General features: G+C 39.8%; 1 protein-coding gene across 7 annotated transcripts in view; it reads right to left on the reverse strand.

The window, feature by feature from the left end:
- The window catches only part of KIAA0586 (KIAA0586 ortholog), a 71,304-nt gene that overhangs the window by 52,298 nt on the left and 1,742 nt on the right, over positions 1-17,264 (reverse strand). For all 7 annotated transcript variants that reach the window (XM_056492321.1, XM_056492317.1, XM_056492316.1 and 4 more), the window contains exons 2-15: positions 16,000-16,076; positions 15,355-15,424; positions 14,282-14,348; positions 13,816-13,993; positions 13,191-13,424; positions 12,407-12,572; positions 11,455-11,634; positions 8,949-9,069; positions 7,942-8,032; positions 6,519-6,560; positions 4,891-5,117; positions 3,978-4,050; positions 3,477-3,737; positions 3,127-3,301 (exon numbers count right to left, since the gene is read on the reverse strand). In XM_056492321.1, coding sequence (XP_056348296.1) covers positions 3,127-3,301; positions 3,477-3,737; positions 3,978-4,050; positions 4,891-5,117; positions 6,519-6,560; positions 7,942-8,032; positions 8,949-9,069; positions 11,455-11,634; positions 12,407-12,572; positions 13,191-13,424; positions 13,816-13,993; positions 14,282-14,348; positions 15,355-15,424; positions 16,000-16,076 — 1,962 coding nt within the window. The remainder of the gene's footprint in view (positions 1-3,126; positions 3,302-3,476; positions 3,738-3,977; positions 4,051-4,890; positions 5,118-6,518; positions 6,561-7,941; positions 8,033-8,948; positions 9,070-11,454; positions 11,635-12,406; positions 12,573-13,190; positions 13,425-13,815; positions 13,994-14,281; positions 14,349-15,354; positions 15,425-15,999; positions 16,077-17,264) is intronic.

Consider the following 17,264-nt stretch of genomic DNA (forward strand, 5'->3'; position numbering starts at 1 on the left):
CTTTGCCATAATAGATTCTTCCAGAACAGCAGCCCCCAAAATGATTGAACTGTTTTGTCTTCATGAGACCCACGTGAAACATCACAGATTATTTTTCCATTTTATTGGGAAATTATAGGAAAGGACAAAAAAAAAGCAGTTTGATCAATAGTCTTACCAAGAATCAAAGATAAGTAATGCCAGTATTAAACAAACCTCAGCCTCAGTTAAAATCAGAAAGTTTGTGAATAGGACACACTCACTGGAGTGCTGATCCTTTACACAATGTGCAAAAAATTCAATTCTCCCTTAGATAAGAACACAAGGGGGTGCTTTATTTTTTTACTGTCAGGATAGAGACAAAACCATAACTTCCCATAACTCCAGCCTGATGTTAAATAGAGAAACTGATTTTATGGTGGCTTTACTGCTGCAGACACACATTTTGCTCTGCAGCATGACTCAATGGCTTGGAAGAGAACCACTCTGGCAAAAGGCTATCCAGAGTTCACTCTGTTTTCCAGCAAAGAGCTTTTAAGCTGTTGGTCACACGCAGGAGCTCTGGAAGATTGAAGGCAGCATTGATCCAGTGCAGTTTTCCCTTTCATTTCTATTTGCCTCCAACAGAAAAAAGCTGAACAGGAGCAGCTTGTTCCAACAGCACAGAACCTACAGCTTTCCATTTCACTGACACCACTGAGTTCAACTGGTGGTTTCAAATGATCAAATGACCTATTTGCTATCATTAGACTGGGGAGGGGGGCACTCTTTCTGCAACTTTACAAGATATTCTTTCTGGAATGGTGAAAATGGCCTCTATGGAAAGGTTATGACCTTCTGTAAAGGACAAGAGCTCAATAAATAGAGAAGAGAATTAATTTAGGACTCAGCAAAAGCAGAACTGCTGATTAAATATTTTTTAAAGTGCCTGTTCTCAATCCAAATCTTAGTGGTCAGTGTATCACTGTTATTACTACTCTAAGTGCTTACTAGCACATAATTCATCCAAAAAGATCTATGAAGAATAAATTAAATTATAGGTGTACAGCACAGCCAATAGTCAAAAGTAGTGATACATCATGCTTCAAATGAGTATACCAGAGGATACACCACTTTTTACCAAAGGAAAGACATTCAAGAGAGGGCAAACAAAATACCTAAGTCACAAGGCTGGCAGCTTTCAGGTAACAGGGCCTCACCTTTTAAAAAATAGTGAGTTTTGAAAAGTTTTCTAGGTTTTTGCCAGGACTATAACCCACATTTTCCAGGAGGGTGGTGAGAATTGTGAATATTTTCTATCAATAACACTTTCCCTTCACAGATCACAACTGGGCTTCAGAGCACAGGTAAAGAACATAAAGAACATGGCAAGCCAAATGAGATTCTTGTACTATTTTGAGGACTTGCCACTGTGGATGTGCATCATAACCACAGAATCACAGAAGGGTTTGGGTTGGAAGGAACCTTCAGGATCAACCAGTTCAACCCCCTGCCATGGGCAAGGACACCTTCCACTAGACCAGGCTACTCAATAATTAGCAATAATAATAATAATAGCAATAATAATAATAGCAATAATAATAATAGCAATAATAATGTTAAAAAATCCCCAGCCTCAAACCCTAGCAGTGCCTGTCTTCAGAGACAGAGATACGTTTTACACCATCCTTGCAATGGCCTAAAAACAAGATTTCATCAAGTGACTGGCTGCCTTCTGATATAAATCTCTCATATTTCACACAGAATTTAATGTTTTGACAGCTGTAATAAAAACCCAGGCAGCATTTTTAAACTTGGCATTTAAGACTGAATCAAGTATATTTTCCCTGCATGGGTAACAACAGCCTAAGTGCAAGAAGCATGGAGGGAGCCAGTTAATATTTTTCCATGGATGCACATCTTGTTAACTCCACTGTGCCCACCTTCACTTTAAACACTCTTCCTCTTAAGCCTCTCTCCCATCTCCACACTTTCCCTTCATCATTATCTTCTTTGCTCACTTTCTCCCCAGTAAAATGATCCACACTGTTTTTTTTTTTTTAATACCAGTTAAAGATTATTCTTAGTTTCTGTATTAAGAATCAGGTAAGTTTTGAAAAGGCAACTAGGAAATAAAACAGATCCAATTAAAGCATTACTGCCTGCTAATTGTAGAGGAAGTTTATCTACACTGACCAATGTCAGATATAATATAGTCTCCCTTTGTAATCATTTTTACACATTTTTAATAGGATAGAAAACTAGGACAACAAATAGAATTCATTATTAATCAACTAATAATTATCAATTAAATAATCTTAACAAGCTCTCACAGAAAGGATTTCTAATCTGCTTATAACTAACTGGATGAAGGAAAAGGAGTTACTTGCACTTAGTGAACTCAACCAATTATTCTGATTACATCTTTAAGTAATTTCAAGCTAACAGATGTCACCCTCATGCTGAGGATGAGGATTTAATTTTTTTTCATTTAAAAAAAAAATTTCATATTTCAATTGACGCATCAGAAACAGGAAATTAAATATCAGACTTCCTTCAGTTTTCAAATCTCAGCACATTTCTGAACTCTGAATGAATTACATATTTAAATGAAAAATCACTGGATAAACCTGACACAAGAAATACATCTGCCAGTGACCTTTATTTTTACCTTTAAAAACTGAGTTCATTTTTCAACACATTCAGTTGTGATTAATTTTAGCAATTTAGCTCATTAAATCTTGGACAACAATAAATACCAAATACTAAAACATTTATCATATTTAGAAATAAGTATTTATTTGACAATCTAAAATAAGTGAGAGACACATTAAGCAAAGCTGAAAAACTTCTGGTATTTTTTAATTTAGAAAAGAGGATCTCAAATAGAAATAAACTATTTGAAATAGACAGGACCTACAACAACCACCTAGTCCAACTGCCTGACCACTTCAGGGCCAACCAAATGTTAAATTAAGGGAATTTTCCAAATGCCTCTTAAACTCTGACAAACCTGAGGCAGTGACCATCTCTCTGAAAAGCCACTGGAGTTGCTTAAGCTTTGTATTGAAGAGCAGATCAACTACAATTAACAGATTCATTTTCACAAGGAATTCCTGGTAGAAAAACTGGGAAGGAAACCCTTATTCCCATTAAAGAATCACTTACCTTTAACAGGCTCTATCAGCTTGGATCTGGAAGGTTGTGATCTGGAAGGGGGAGAGTTGAATCTCAGGCAGGGTTCTTTTGTACGTGTGCTACGGTGGCCCTGGTAGATGGGCTTCCCATAAACTTGTGACAGATAATCTTCCTTTTGGACCAGTGCAGTTCCACCTACAGCTTCCTGGTGGACACCAAAAAGGAAAAAAAAAAAGTAGTTTACAATTCTTTATTTATGTAAATTGGAGCAGGACAGAGCCATCACTTTCATTTCAAATTACTACACCTGCACACACAATTTTTCATGTCAATACTGAACAGTTTTTTCCAGAAAAGAAGCCAACTGCTTGGGAACTCACATTTGCCTTTTTTTCTTTTCTCTCCTTTTTTTCAGAAAGGAAAGTTCTAAACTTCTCTTTCTTTGTGGTATCTTCCACCTGCTTCTGCAATGGCTTGGGTGCAGATAAAGGCCTTTTTGTCAAGGATGGTTTTTGGACGTTTTGAGCTCTCTCTTTAATTTCTTCCTTGGCCTTCATAGCCCTGAGGTTTTGGGCTCTCTTGTTCCATGGGGCTTTTTCTTCACATTTTTCTTTATCTGGATTATCTTTTGTTATTTCATCCTAAATAGAAAACATAAATGTAATAAATGGAATTTTTTTACCAGGGATTTTCATGGCACAACTACAGTTTTAAAACAGAGGTAAAAATTTTATTTTATTATAGCTTACTGCATGCTATCAATAATTGGCACCTTCCTAATGTTTTCAGGGGGTGAGTAAATCACTTTACTGTGGACATGAAAGTACAAGGCAAGGTGGAAAAATGTAACACAAAAATCCAAACTCATTTTCCAGCCCTACTTGGATTTCCTGATTGATTGCCTTGATCCACTCATCCACAGTCCTTCGGATACGAAACCCTTCCAAGATATCCCTGAAACAGAAGAATGAACCATTTGAGGTCAGTGCTTCTCAAATTGCACAGATTTGTTCCTGGGACAGTAGTAACCTTTAAATGCTCAAAAAAAAGAGAAGCCCAGAACACAGACAGTGAGATTCTGCACCTCTACACTCCCCAAAAGGCACCAGGCAAAGCCCATCAAGAGTCCCAACCCCAAATCTCTTCTTGCATGGTGCCACCTGAAAACCTCACTCCCTGCTGGTAAATACTGATATTATTACAAATATTTTAGGAATAAGGGGCAGCCATGTATCACTTCCTACTTTGATCACAACTGAAAAAACAAGAAAACAAAAATATTCCAACTTAACAAAAAAGCAGATGACAAATTACTATATCCTCTAAAAGATAATGAGGGCAGTTAACATACCTAAAGAAAAACCTCTTATACATACAGAATAGCTACCTTCCTCAGGAAAATACAGTTTTAAAAGAAAATTTATATTATGATTCAAACAGGAGTATTTAATATAACTAACAAAGCAAAAGTTCAGAAGCTAAAGATCTGTTGTGAGGTGCTTAAATTCTGTAAATTTACAGGCTTATGAAGCTCTTCTGCTCTGAATAATTAAATTAGGCTTCAATTTTCTTATTAATGCAAGCTGATATGAAAACAATTAAATGCCCTGGCAGTAGAGCAGCTTGTCCAGCTGATAAAGCCTCAAAAATCAGATTTAGGCACCTGACAAAAATCAGGTCACATCACAAGGGTCAAACTAGAAAGAGTCAGTAACTCCTTTTTGCAGGGAAGAGTTCTTCAATGCCCAGATTTGGAAACAGCAATGTCACAAAGCACTAAATGCAGGGTCTGACCTGTCTGTACTCGAGGAGTCACCAAAAGAGTACAAGGCATCTCCATCTTTTGCACGAGTAACAGCTTCCAGATTCTCCTCCAAGACTTTCTTACTGTTCTGCACTCCTCTCAAAGCCCTTTCAGCATCTGCCAGTATAGACCTTGGTGCTTTGACATTCTCAAGGATGGATGGTTTGTTGGGTAGATGATGTTCAGGACGACCAGGTGAAAGAAGAAGATTTCTGGACTAAAATGGAAACAGAACCTCTAACTTTTAATTAGAGATTGTAGTTTCCTATTAATCTGTTATCACATCAATGCCATCATATGAAATACTGCCTATGTGCACTATCAGCAACTTCAATTACTCAAGAATCTTTATTATGTTGCAAATATATTTAGAGAAGTGAAAGACATCCAAAAGATCTCAAATGGAAAATGATGTGAAGTATTAGAGGCAATGCTAATGAGGAAAAATAAGCATGTGAAAAGATGGCAATTAGATACATGAAGTATCACAAGCAAATCTCTCCATGTAACAGTAATTAAACATAATTAAGAGGCTAATAAAAGCCCAAGTCCTCTAAATATATACACTTATTTGGCATCATCTACTCCAAGAAGCACCAAGCAATACTTTTAAGTATTTAAGTTTATATTTAAGTTTTAACAAGATAAATCCCTCAGCAGCTCCTAGATTCTCTTTCACTTTTACTCATTTTCACCTTTCAGAAGGAACAATGATACCTCTCACTTTGCAGAACCCTTTTACAGAGATAAAAATCGAGTATAAATTAGCTGCTAAGCACAAAAGCAAGAGACACAAACACATCAAACAAGTTCTCACATTCAGTCTCACAATCCTGAGGAAAAACCCAGAAGCCCCTGGAAACTTCATTAAACAGTAAAAAATTTTAGAAGTTATAAAAGTACATTTAATAAAAAACCCAAAGCCTCAAACCAAAACCAAAATATCCAGACTTGAGTAGACTGTGAAAACATTAATTGAATGAACAGAAAAAAAAACCCTCACAGATCACAACTCAGTTTTGTCTTTAAGGCTACTCTTTTGTCAAATCAGAATTAAACAAAAGTTTATATTTGAACAGATGTACTGCCACAATGTCATTACAAAACAGGAATCAAGACAATCATCCCATGACCTTGGTGTTGGCCTAGTGAGAGAGACAATATACCAAATTATGTATCAATTTTACATAGCCTTTCATTTTAAAATGAAACTTTTTGACAAATACTAACTCAATAAGGTAAAATCTGTGAGAAAAGGTAAGAAATACAGAGACATGATCAAGTATAAATTGATGTAGACTTGCTAGTGAGACCCAGATCATGAAATGGTAACTGGATCTGTTAAATATGTAAAAAATGCTGGTAGCAGCAGCCCACAGCATGTCACTCTGACACAGCAGCTTCCTGCCTGACATTATCCCCTCAAGGGATTTGCTAGGACTGAACCAGGAGTAATGTGATCTGTGCAAGAGCAATCCTTTAACAAACATCCAGGTGTACAACAGGCAGGCTGTGATACTGCACTGCAAACACATTCAAAACTGCTTCAGCATTACAGTATTTTATAGGATGCCCAAAAACCCACAAAAGGAACACACATAAAAATTTCAAGGTGTACCTTAATAAGATCTTTCACCTCAGATTTCCATGAACTTGCTCCCTAAAAAAACAGAAGAAGAGCTATTGAAACTTAAAAGGTAAAATCCATAATATTGGATCATTTTCACTAGCCACAATGAACTCCTTGAGTTAGAGCACCACCTTCTGTCCTCAGCTAATTCAGAGCTTTGCTTTATGACAGAGCTGGTCTACCATTTACCCAAAAATCTATCATCATCTCACTCTACAAACCTCTCAGTGATGAGGAGTCAGTAGCTAAGTGTTTAACTGACCCAAATCTCCATTTGCTAAGTCATCACATCTCTCTTTCTATTGACCTTTTTCATAAGAGAGATTTCAAATAATTTCTGTAACTGCATCTTTCTCCCATTCCTTATCCCATCTCATCTTGTTCTGTACTAAGGTATGTTACTTGTTTAAGTTTTTAGCAATACTGATGAGAAAATACTTGCAACCTCAGTGGGGCACAAGGCACCTGTTCCATTCTTAGTAAGAACAGTTAAATGTAAAATCCACAAAGTGTTATAAAATCTATAAAAAATGCATCAGCTATGCTACAAGATATGACAGATGAAGCTGCATTTTCTAAAGATATAGCAACAAAAACCAAACAGGCAATACAAAATATTTTTAGGGAAATATGCAAGTTGAAACTTTCAACCACAGAAATGAACCAGGAGAATCAAAGTTATTAAATTTCAAGGTAATTCATAGAGGTGAATTTTCAAACTTTCCTTCTTTCTCAGAGGTGAATTTTTAAACTTTTGTTCTTTCTCACTGTGTACACTGACAAGGACAGAGAGGACCACAGCAGACAGGTGGAACCAGGAATGGCACCAGGTTAAGAGATAAATGCCTCAGTTGCCAAAAGCTCCATGTTGCCAGCACAGAAGCAGATCTTGCATCCCCAAAGATACAAAATCATTAGCACAAGAAAGAGCACAAGGATTCTGTGCCAGGCAATTCCTTGGAAACAGCACTCATTACAAAAAGAAGTGGCAACATGAGAAAGGAAATGCTTAAATCATCCCTAGAGCTTACTGGAGACAAATGGAAAAATGTTCTTTCCAATGGGAAAATTACATCAGCTCTGTAGCTCTGCAGAGAATAGACACTGAAAATATCCACAAACTATAGGGAAACTTCTTTTTATCTCTTTCTATCCTTCCCTTACTCTCTTTCCTATATCATGTCTGGGACAATGGCAGTCAGAGTCCATTGCACACCCACAGCATTACTCAGGCTCAAAGCTCTTCCACACACAGAGACTCCAATATTTCAATTATTGTAAACAAATGTGGATCTTCTTACAGGTGTAAAAGCAAGAGCAACACTTTTACTGATACCAGACCTCTATGGTTTTCTCCACAATTTTTATTCCTTCTTCAAACCCCTGTTCATTGGGATTAGATTGACTTTACCTGTAGAATGTTGTGCATTTCTCTTCTCAACTTGCCAAGATCTTGAAGTAAATCATCTGCTTTCTGCACTGTTTTCTCAATTGAATTGTAGCTTACAAGAGAAAGGATTTGAGTCAGCAGACAAAGCATTGTTTCTGAGGGGAAAAACACTCCTCGTTATACCTCTCATGGCTCCTGAGGTGGCCCAAGAAAGGATTCAATTGTGAAACCAAGCTGGAATTTACACTGCAAGTACCAAACATTCAGATAAACTGGAACTTGCTTTAGCATCTGAAGTTATAGAGAGGTTATTGGGTATACTTTTATCTTCAATAGTGAAATTATATCTAATAGAGCAATATTTAAACTTTGGATACCTTTCCATTTGAAGCAATTAACATTTTTCTACACACTGTTCTAAATTAGACAGCACATATGAGAAGTTTCTCATTTTATTAGTGAAATTATAATTTCACATTTTTGCCTGGGGAAAATATGATTCAGACTACATAGCTAAGAACATTTTTTCACCCATTTTAAAATTTAAAAATCGTTAGGTGGATGCTGCACCTGAAAAACACTCCAAGTGCAACCTGCTGAAAGGTGTTGAGAGCCAACCTTAGCAAGAATCCTCCATCTGCCTGCAGTTCAACAGAAACCACAGAATCGTGGAATGTTCCAGCTGGAAGGACCCATAAGGGTCAGAGCTCAACTCCTGTCCCTGCCCAGACACCCCAATAACCCCACCCTGTCCCTGGCAGAGCTGTCCAAACTCTCCTGGAGCTCTGGCAGCCTTGGGGCTGTGCCCATTCCCTGGGGAACCTGTTCAGTGCCCAGTACCCTCTGGGGGAAGAACCTTTCCTGATATCCACCCTAAACCTCCCCTGGCACAGCTCCAGCCATTGCATCAGCTCCTGTCAGAAGCAATGCAAAACCAGAAATACTCCAGCAGAGCTGTGCTGGACTCAAGGACCACCAGTGACTTGTTACATCACCAGTGTCTAATGCACCTCTCTCAGTTTATCCACCTGTATCTCTCAGGAGGCCAGCCCTTTTCACTGCCGCTCAGTGGCATCTTCTTGGGATATTCCATTTCTTCCAGTGGTATTTCTCGAGAACTCAAAACGTGTTCCAGGCCTTCCCCTTCACCTAAAATAAAGCAGAAAAAAAGAAACTTAGGTTACTTCAATGTATTTAATTCTTTTCCTTTCTAGATATTTCACCATTATATAGCACTCACCAAGGAGAAAAAGTAAAAAATTAAATTAAAATACAGAAATATTTCAGATAAAGCAAGTCACTTAAAACAACTTACCGATGTTTCTGGGTGTCACAGTTTAACGAAAGTCCGGTTTTCAGTTGGGGTTGGCTCCCTGCAGGGACCTGCCCCAGCCAATCAGCTGGCCAGGTTTAAAGAGCCAATCACCTGCTGTGGTTTGAAGAACCAATCAGTGGGCCAGGTTTGAAGAACTAATCTGCTGGCTAGGTTTAAAGAACCAATCAACTGGCTAGGTAAGAAGAGCCAATCAGCTGGCTAGGTACAAAAAGCCAATCACCTGCCTAGGCTTGAAAAGCCAATCAGCTGCCTAGGTTTGAAGAGCCAATCAGCTGGCTAGGGATGAAGAGCCAATCTAGGTTTGAAGAGCCAATCAGCTGGCTAGGTACAAAAAGCCAATCACCTGCCTAGGCCTGACGAGCCAATCACCTGCCTAGATTTAAAGAGCCAATCCGCTAGCTAGGTATGAAGGGCCAATCTCGGTTTGAAGAACCAATCAGCTGCCTAGGTTTGAATAGCCAATCAACTGCCTAGGTAAGAAGAGCCAATCACCTGGCTAGGTTTGAAGAGCCAATCAGCTGGTTAAGTATGAAGAGCCAATTAACTGGCTAAGTTCAAAGAGCCAATCAGCTGACAACTTGCAAAGAGCCAATCAGCTGGCTAAGTTCAAAGAGCCAATCAGCTGGCTAGTTTCAAAGAGCCAATCAGCTGGCTAGGTTTAAAGAGCCAATCAGCTGGCTAGGCTTGAAGATTGACACCTGGTTAAACCACTTAGAAGAGCTGAATCCGCCCCTGTGGAAAAGCGCATTTAAAAATGAGCAAAGCCCGGCTAAGCTCTCTTGGCTCCCGCCCTCTGAAGAGGTACCGGGCCAGGCCAGGCTCACGCAGCCAAGCGGGCACGTGGCTCAGCTGGGATTTCTGTCACCACCAGGCCATGCCACCAGGACTGCTCTGCCAGAGCCAGCATGGCCAGGGCTATCTGGGCATGGCTTCCAAATGGACTTTGTTTTACTCTGGGATCCAGGCCAGGAGCAGCTGGGGCCCGCAGTGGCCACCACCAGCCCGGTCTGGGAGCGGTCACGTGGCCAGGACCATGTGGCCACAGCTAGCTCAGCATGACTCGTGATGGACTTGGCTTGTTTAGCCATTTTTAGCGAGCCATGCTGCAGACAGAAGGACAAAAGCAATGGCAAAAGCGCAAGGGGACCACGTGGTCAGCAGAGAGAGACACAGCAATTCCTTGATTGCGGAGCCTGGATGAGATCAACCTTTCAACACTCAAGAACTCTATGAAAACTGTTTCACTTGATAAAGGTTGAAAACAAACAAACCTACAAACACCAATTCTCTCCTGAATCAGAAAAGATACATAGGGACAACAACATGGGACTCTGAGTCAGTGAAGGAAGAGTCAAATTCTAGATGAGAGGAGATTGAGGAGATGCCTTAGTCTCAGGCTGAAGTTCTTTTTGCAAGGCTATGGTGAAGATATAATTGATATATCAGACTTATTTATTTTTACCTGACTTGTGGAAATGCACTGGGGGATGTAGTGTTCTAACACAACTGTGAGTCACACCAATATTAAAGCAAGTAGATGTTGCTATGATCCAATGAAAAACTTAGAGAGAGATGAGAAACCTTGCCCCAGGGATAGTAGCAGAAAACCTCTGTTCCCAGAGATGGATGAAGAGAACTTTTGTTTTATGCTAGAACAGCTCATCCTTAAAATGCCAAAAAGTTGGCATGGGCCATGAAAGCAGCTGTGGGAAAGCTGCAATGCATGGGTGGAACTTTCCCACTGCAAACAGATTTGATTTTCCTGGGTGGCTGATTTGCTGTGACACTGAAGACATGAGAGAACTGTTTCTTGTGGAGAAGTCTCCATGGCATGGCAAGAGAGACTCCTCTCCCTAAGAGGACTGAAGAAAGACTATTTTAGAGGTGGTAAACTGACTGAAAGTCCCAGGTTTTGTCTCTTGCTGTTGTCAGTGGGAATGAAAAGAGAGTGTGGGGGGAGGAGAAATATTATGAAGGTTTATTCTGATTTTTCTTATTATTTTTCTTTTAATTCTGTTAATGAAGTTTTCTTTATACCCTTTAAAGTTTGAGCCTGCCTTGCCCTCCTCCTCCTAACCCTTATCTCACAGCCAGTAACCAGTGACAGAACAGAAACCCAACAGAAAAGGTCAGAAAAGGTGAGGAAATAAACAAAGTAACCACCAGGCCATACTAAGTAGGGCAGTAGAGGACAGTACCTTCTCTTGTAGGCTTGGGAGTATTTTCTTTTTCTACTACAAAGTTTTCTTTCTCTGAGATTTTCCCATTTTTGGGTACAGGTTCTGGAGCATATCTTCGAGGAACTGGTGTCTTTAGAGGAGATTTTTGTGTATGAACCCCATGACTTGGAAAATGGCTTGAATATGCTTCAGGGAACACTAAAAAAATTAAGTTATTTAAATGTTAACAATTTTGTTCAAAGGAATTGATATCATAGAATCACAGAATGGTATAGGTTGGAAGAGACTGTAAAGATCATCCAGTTCCAACCCCCTACCATGGGCAGGGACACCTTCCACTATCCCAGGTTGCTCCAAGCCCCACCCAACCTGGCCTGGAACACTTCCAGGGATGGGGCAGCCACAGATTCTCTGGGCAACCTGTGCCAGGGCCTCATCACCCTCACAAGAATTTCTTCCTGGCATCTAATATAAACTTACATTCCTGACTTTTAAACCATTCCCCCTTGTCCCACTACTTGCACCTGTAGACCCTAGGAAAAAAAAATCTAGTAAAAACCAATGCCAGATCTATAAATGTTTCACAAAACTGCAAAACACTGCTGCACTAGTTAAGTAAACAGGAAGAAAATTTAATACCTCTGACTGCTATCATAAAGGGATCAAAAAAAACCCCAAAACCCAACTGTAGTTCATCACAGGCTTCCACACAGATTATGTCTCAATAAGATTATTTTAAGTCCAGGCCCCTCCTGGTGCAGACTTAGTAAATCAAAAGTCTCAATTAAAACTGGAAGATACTGGAACATCTTCCAAATGTCACAAAAATTATAAAGAGCATAGGGCAAAAAAATTGCACAGAAGAAATGTTTACTACACATTACTGATGTGATGCACAATCCAATATTAATGGACACAAAATTAATGCAAAACAAACAGTGAAAATAAGCCAGTAAGAATTTGTCTCCACCTTGGGCAGGTGCAGCAGGGGTAGGGAACAAACCCCTGTGAGATGAAGGTGCTTTGTTAGTGAGTGATCTCTGCTCTGGCTTCTCCCAGTGTCCTGTCAGGGGCCCAGAGGACACAGGACCCTGCTGTAGGCCACGGCTGTTCACTGCAGAGCTGATGAGCTGGGACTGGGAGACAAAATTACAGAATATTTCTGGTCACTGAATCACAGAATTGTTAGGGTTGGAAAAGATCTTTGAGATTACTGAGTCCAGCTCTTCTCCCAGCAGCACCATGCTCCCCACCAAAGCAAGTTCTCCAGTGCCACATCCATGTTTTCTCAACACTTCCAGGGATGGTGACTCCACCACTGTCCTGTGCATGTTCCAATGTCTTACCATCCTTCAGGGAAGAATTTTCCCTAAGACCCAACCAAAACCTACCCTGGTGCAACTTGAGGCCATTTCCCCTTGTCCTGTCCCTCATTCCCTGGGAGCAGAGCCTGACCTGCACTAGCCCCATCCTCGTGTCTGGGAGTTGTGCAGAGCCAGAAGGTCCCCCCTGAGCCTCCCCAGCTCCCTCAGCCACTCCTGGGGCTCCAGACCCTTCCCCAGCTCCACTGCCCTTCTCTGGACATGCTCCAGCCCCTCATTGTCTTTCTCACTGTTGAGTGCTTTCACTTTCTTTGATCCACTTCCACTGAACTTTCTTTCTAATACTAAGAAACAACCCAAATTATTGTAACATTAACACTGAGATACAGGAGAAATTATTAACCTGAAGCTTCTGCATTGTGATTTAGATACCTGAATATTCATCTGTTGCTCCTGGAGCTTTTCCAGGTGCTGAATCCGTTGCACCATGAAAGCATTCATTTGTTTTTCCAGCTCACTGACTCTCTGGTGGTAGTGGGGATCCTCATGTTGAGCCTTCATATTTTTTTGCTGTTCAGACACTTGCTGCAGCTGCCTGTCTGTCTCCTGCAATTTCTGAAGCAGTTCTGAAACTGAGTTCACTTTTGCTTCCAAATCATTTTGAACCTGCAAGAAAAGGATAAAAAAAAAAAAAAAAGAAAAAAAAAGGAAGGGGGGAAAAAAACATTATTGCAGAAGATGTGTGAGCATGAAAAGAACAAAACATCCTTCACAGAATTTGCATCCCACAAGAGACAAAATTCTATTTAGCCTTAAAGTCTGGTGTTTTAACAATACTGTGAATTTCTAATAAGTGAATCAAATGTTCTCTGTCTTCTATCTTCATTTAGTTAAATCCAAATTAGTTCCCTCTGGTATACTGGTCAGTGAGTGTGAGACGACAAACACACAAAGCAGTGAGCAGACACATTCAGGCTCTCTGGAGCTACTATCAACAATTTCAGGCTTGTTTGGAAAATTCACTATGTTAAGAGGACTACCAGAGCTCCCCACTCACCTTGAGAAGTGGAGCTGCTGTGGCAATGGCAGCAGCAGTGGCTGCTGCAATGGTTGTTGCAGAGTCAACTTCCCTGGGTGCTGACCTGGTGTCACCCCCAGCACTTTCCCTTTTTTCTGTGGAGGCACTTCCCAAGAGCTGCACCTTCACCTCCTTGTGAACAGGAACAATCTGAGTTCTATAAAAATAAAAAAGTGCCTGTAAACAGAATTTTCTCCATATCTGTTCCAAGCCAATGATCTCCCACAGAGAACATTGATATAAGCATTTCTCCTGGAAGTCTTAACACAAGATATTCCAGGGAATAAAATCAACTGAAAACACATTCATACACAGAAAAAGAACACTGTCAGAGAACAGTTAAAAGCTACTTTTTCCTTACCAGCTATGCATTTTGGCAAAAAAACTGAAGTGGTGTACTTATACAGAAACAGAACAGCTCAGACACCAACAACAATTCACTTACTTTTGCATTAATACTGCTCTCAAAGCCTCCTTCTGGCCAGTAGCATATTGAGAAATAAAAACATCATCTGTGGGGAAGGACAAACATCCTTTGTTGATTTAATTGGCACAAAATGTCTATTTCACAGGTAGACACAAAGTATTATTTCAATACATTTAATTTTGCTGTGAAGTATCTGTTGCTTGCAGGAACCACATCATCTATTGTAACAACAAATTGTTTCCTTTCAGTAAGAAGAAAACTTAAATAATGGTAAGAGTAAGAGCAGGCTTCATTTAACACAATTTTTATAGCATTGAATGCTGGTATCAATAAAGTCCAATAATGGTGAGTAAAGTATCAATGCTAACTCAGCTCAGTCAATAAAATGCTGCAAACTCTGACTTGAAAAAAATTTAATTAAGAAAACTCCAGAAACAGTATTTCCCTACTATCATCATAAATTACAACAAATTTTCTTAATAGGTGCTGGTAAGTCAGGAAGCTGCTGCCTGTGAATGAAAAAATATTGATTTTTGGTCCCAACTAGGGTATTGATTTGTGTTTTTCTCCTCTCCTCCACAGCTCCAGATATCCAAGAAACCTGCATAAGTGTGTTTTCTTTAAAAAGCCTTCACTTCCCTAAATCTCACTGAAATTGGCAGATTCAGAAATTGAAGGAAAAGACACTGATATTGTGATTTCCTAGGATTCCTAAGGATGAGAAATACACTTTTTTGGTATAGGCTGCTTGAAGAAAAACATGCCTTTGTAGTACAATAATTCACAAGAGGAAAATGGATGAAACAAGTCCCTTCCCCAAACTGTCTACTCAGAACATTAATAGTTTGGTTAACAAAAGGAATCTCAGCACTCTACACACTGGCAGAAGTTCCATTCAGTTAATTAAAAGAATGTAATGCAGCAAGAATGAGGCAAATTTGCAAAATTTAAGAATATTTGTTACAATCATCACCTTTTTATCAAAACAACCTTTCAATATTTTCACTCAGAAGTTTCTATAGTAAAAATACCTAAAAGCTCCCTTTTCTTTTAATCAATCAATCTCCTTACAAGTGATTGGTGTGTTTTACCTTCAGGTCCTCTGCTATCTTCCAGCAGCAGTGAAGGATCATCTTGTGATGCAGCTTCTCCAGGATAATCCTTCAGAACAAGAGCAGAAAAAGCAGAGATCAAAGCCTCTGCCAACAGCAGGCAAAATTTTAGAGGCAGATGGAATTGCTGAGCACAAAACTGGAACCATTTGCACACAGCAACACAAAGGTCTTGTCACAAAATGTGATGACCTCTGCTACAGAAGGGTCTGGACATTGCTACCAAGAAGTCACAGGGCATTTCAGGGACTAAAACTCCACAAATACAATCTGAATTAAAACCACATATCCTAAGTGCTAAGTAAGTTTATTCTCCTCATTTGTAGCCAAAGAAGCAGTAGTGAAACTATACCTTCTTAAGTTTAGAGAAGTCTTGGGACAATTCAGGATAGCTCCCACACTGAGAATTAAGCACTGCTGACACTTGGTGTCAAATAAAGCCCCTCCAAAAACACCAGCAATGACACCACATTAGCAGCAACCTGAAGAGGAAAAGCAGCTGCACAGTTGTGGTGCAGAGGCTGAGCCAAAACCTTGTGCTGCTTTTAGAGGAGCTACAGCTTTTTGAGGAAAACAGTGTTCTCTTAGCTCAGGATTGCAGCAAGGAACAGCAACGTTTCTTACCATTTGGGATACAAATATGGGCACTGAATTTTCAACAGGAAGCAGACATTCTGGATATCCCTTGGTGCTTAGGACTCCTAAAAATAAAAGCAGTTTTACTGTGGTCAGAATCATTTGTGGTGCATTTTCTGTACAGCTCCACATTTCCCTTATATCTGAATGCCTAAACATAACACAAATGACAACAGAGATTGAGCTGAAGCTTAAAAACATGAATGAATTCTGTGAGTCTGAATGAAAAACTTGATTTACAGCATGGGGAAACCTCTGAAAAACAGAACATTACTAAACATCCTTTAAACAGGGATGTTTAACAGGGATTAAGTATTCCTGCCCCCATGGAGAGGGACAATTTCCACCACCCCAGGCTGCACCAAGCCCCATCCAACCTGGTCTTGAACACTGCCAGGGATGGGGCAGCCACAGCTTCTGGGGGCAACCTGTGCCAGGGCCTCACAGCCTGCACAACTCAGTTTCCATGTGCAAAACAGTTTGGGAAAACAAAGAGTGCTGACAACTGCAATACGAGAATAAAAGATGCCAATGTTGGAGTCAGTGAGTCAAGGGTCTCTCTGAATTCTCCAGAGAGAAATCAGAGTGCAGGGATTGAATTAAAGCCTGTGGATGGACTGAAGTATATTAAGCCTCTCACACATAAGGTAGAGGTGTAAGTTTAAGTTTTAGGATAAGTAAGTAAGTCATTAAGTTTTAGTATGAGCTCTACTGCTTTTAGTAATATATAGTAAGACACCAAAGTAGAAGTGCAAGTTCTAGTGAAGGTTGAAAAACATACCAGTGTTTTCAGTGGAGACTTCTGGACTGTAGTTTTAGACAGTGCTTAGACACAACAGAGCTATAGTAAGAATATTGCTTACATTTTTCAGATAGAACAAGACAGATTGTATGTGTAGTCTGTACATAACCTGGTGTGTTAAGAAACTAGAATTGAAATAGCTTAAGGAGTGGTGGTCTGAGTCTGAGCTTAGCTTGTTGAGAAGATCCTAGATAAGAGTATGTACTGGGGAGAGTTAGTGTTTTTCTGCTTTTCCTGCCATTTCTTTTCCTTTTGCTTTTGCACTCCGTCATCAGTCAACACCCAAGCAGAAGGCAGGAGCTGCAGCAGCAACATCAGCTCCCTGGGACCTCTGACAAGAGCAGCTTCTGCTTCTGTTTGGGACTTTATACCAAAACTTAGCATGGACTTTGATGTCTGTGACTGTGCCTTTTGAGACTGATGTGCTTCTGCAATAAATAACTTTTTAGCA

This window comes from Oenanthe melanoleuca, chromosome 5 (assembly GCF_029582105.1).
Source record: "Oenanthe melanoleuca isolate GR-GAL-2019-014 chromosome 5, OMel1.0, whole genome shotgun sequence".
NCBI classification, from domain to species: Eukaryota; Metazoa; Chordata; class Aves; order Passeriformes; family Muscicapidae; genus Oenanthe; species Oenanthe melanoleuca.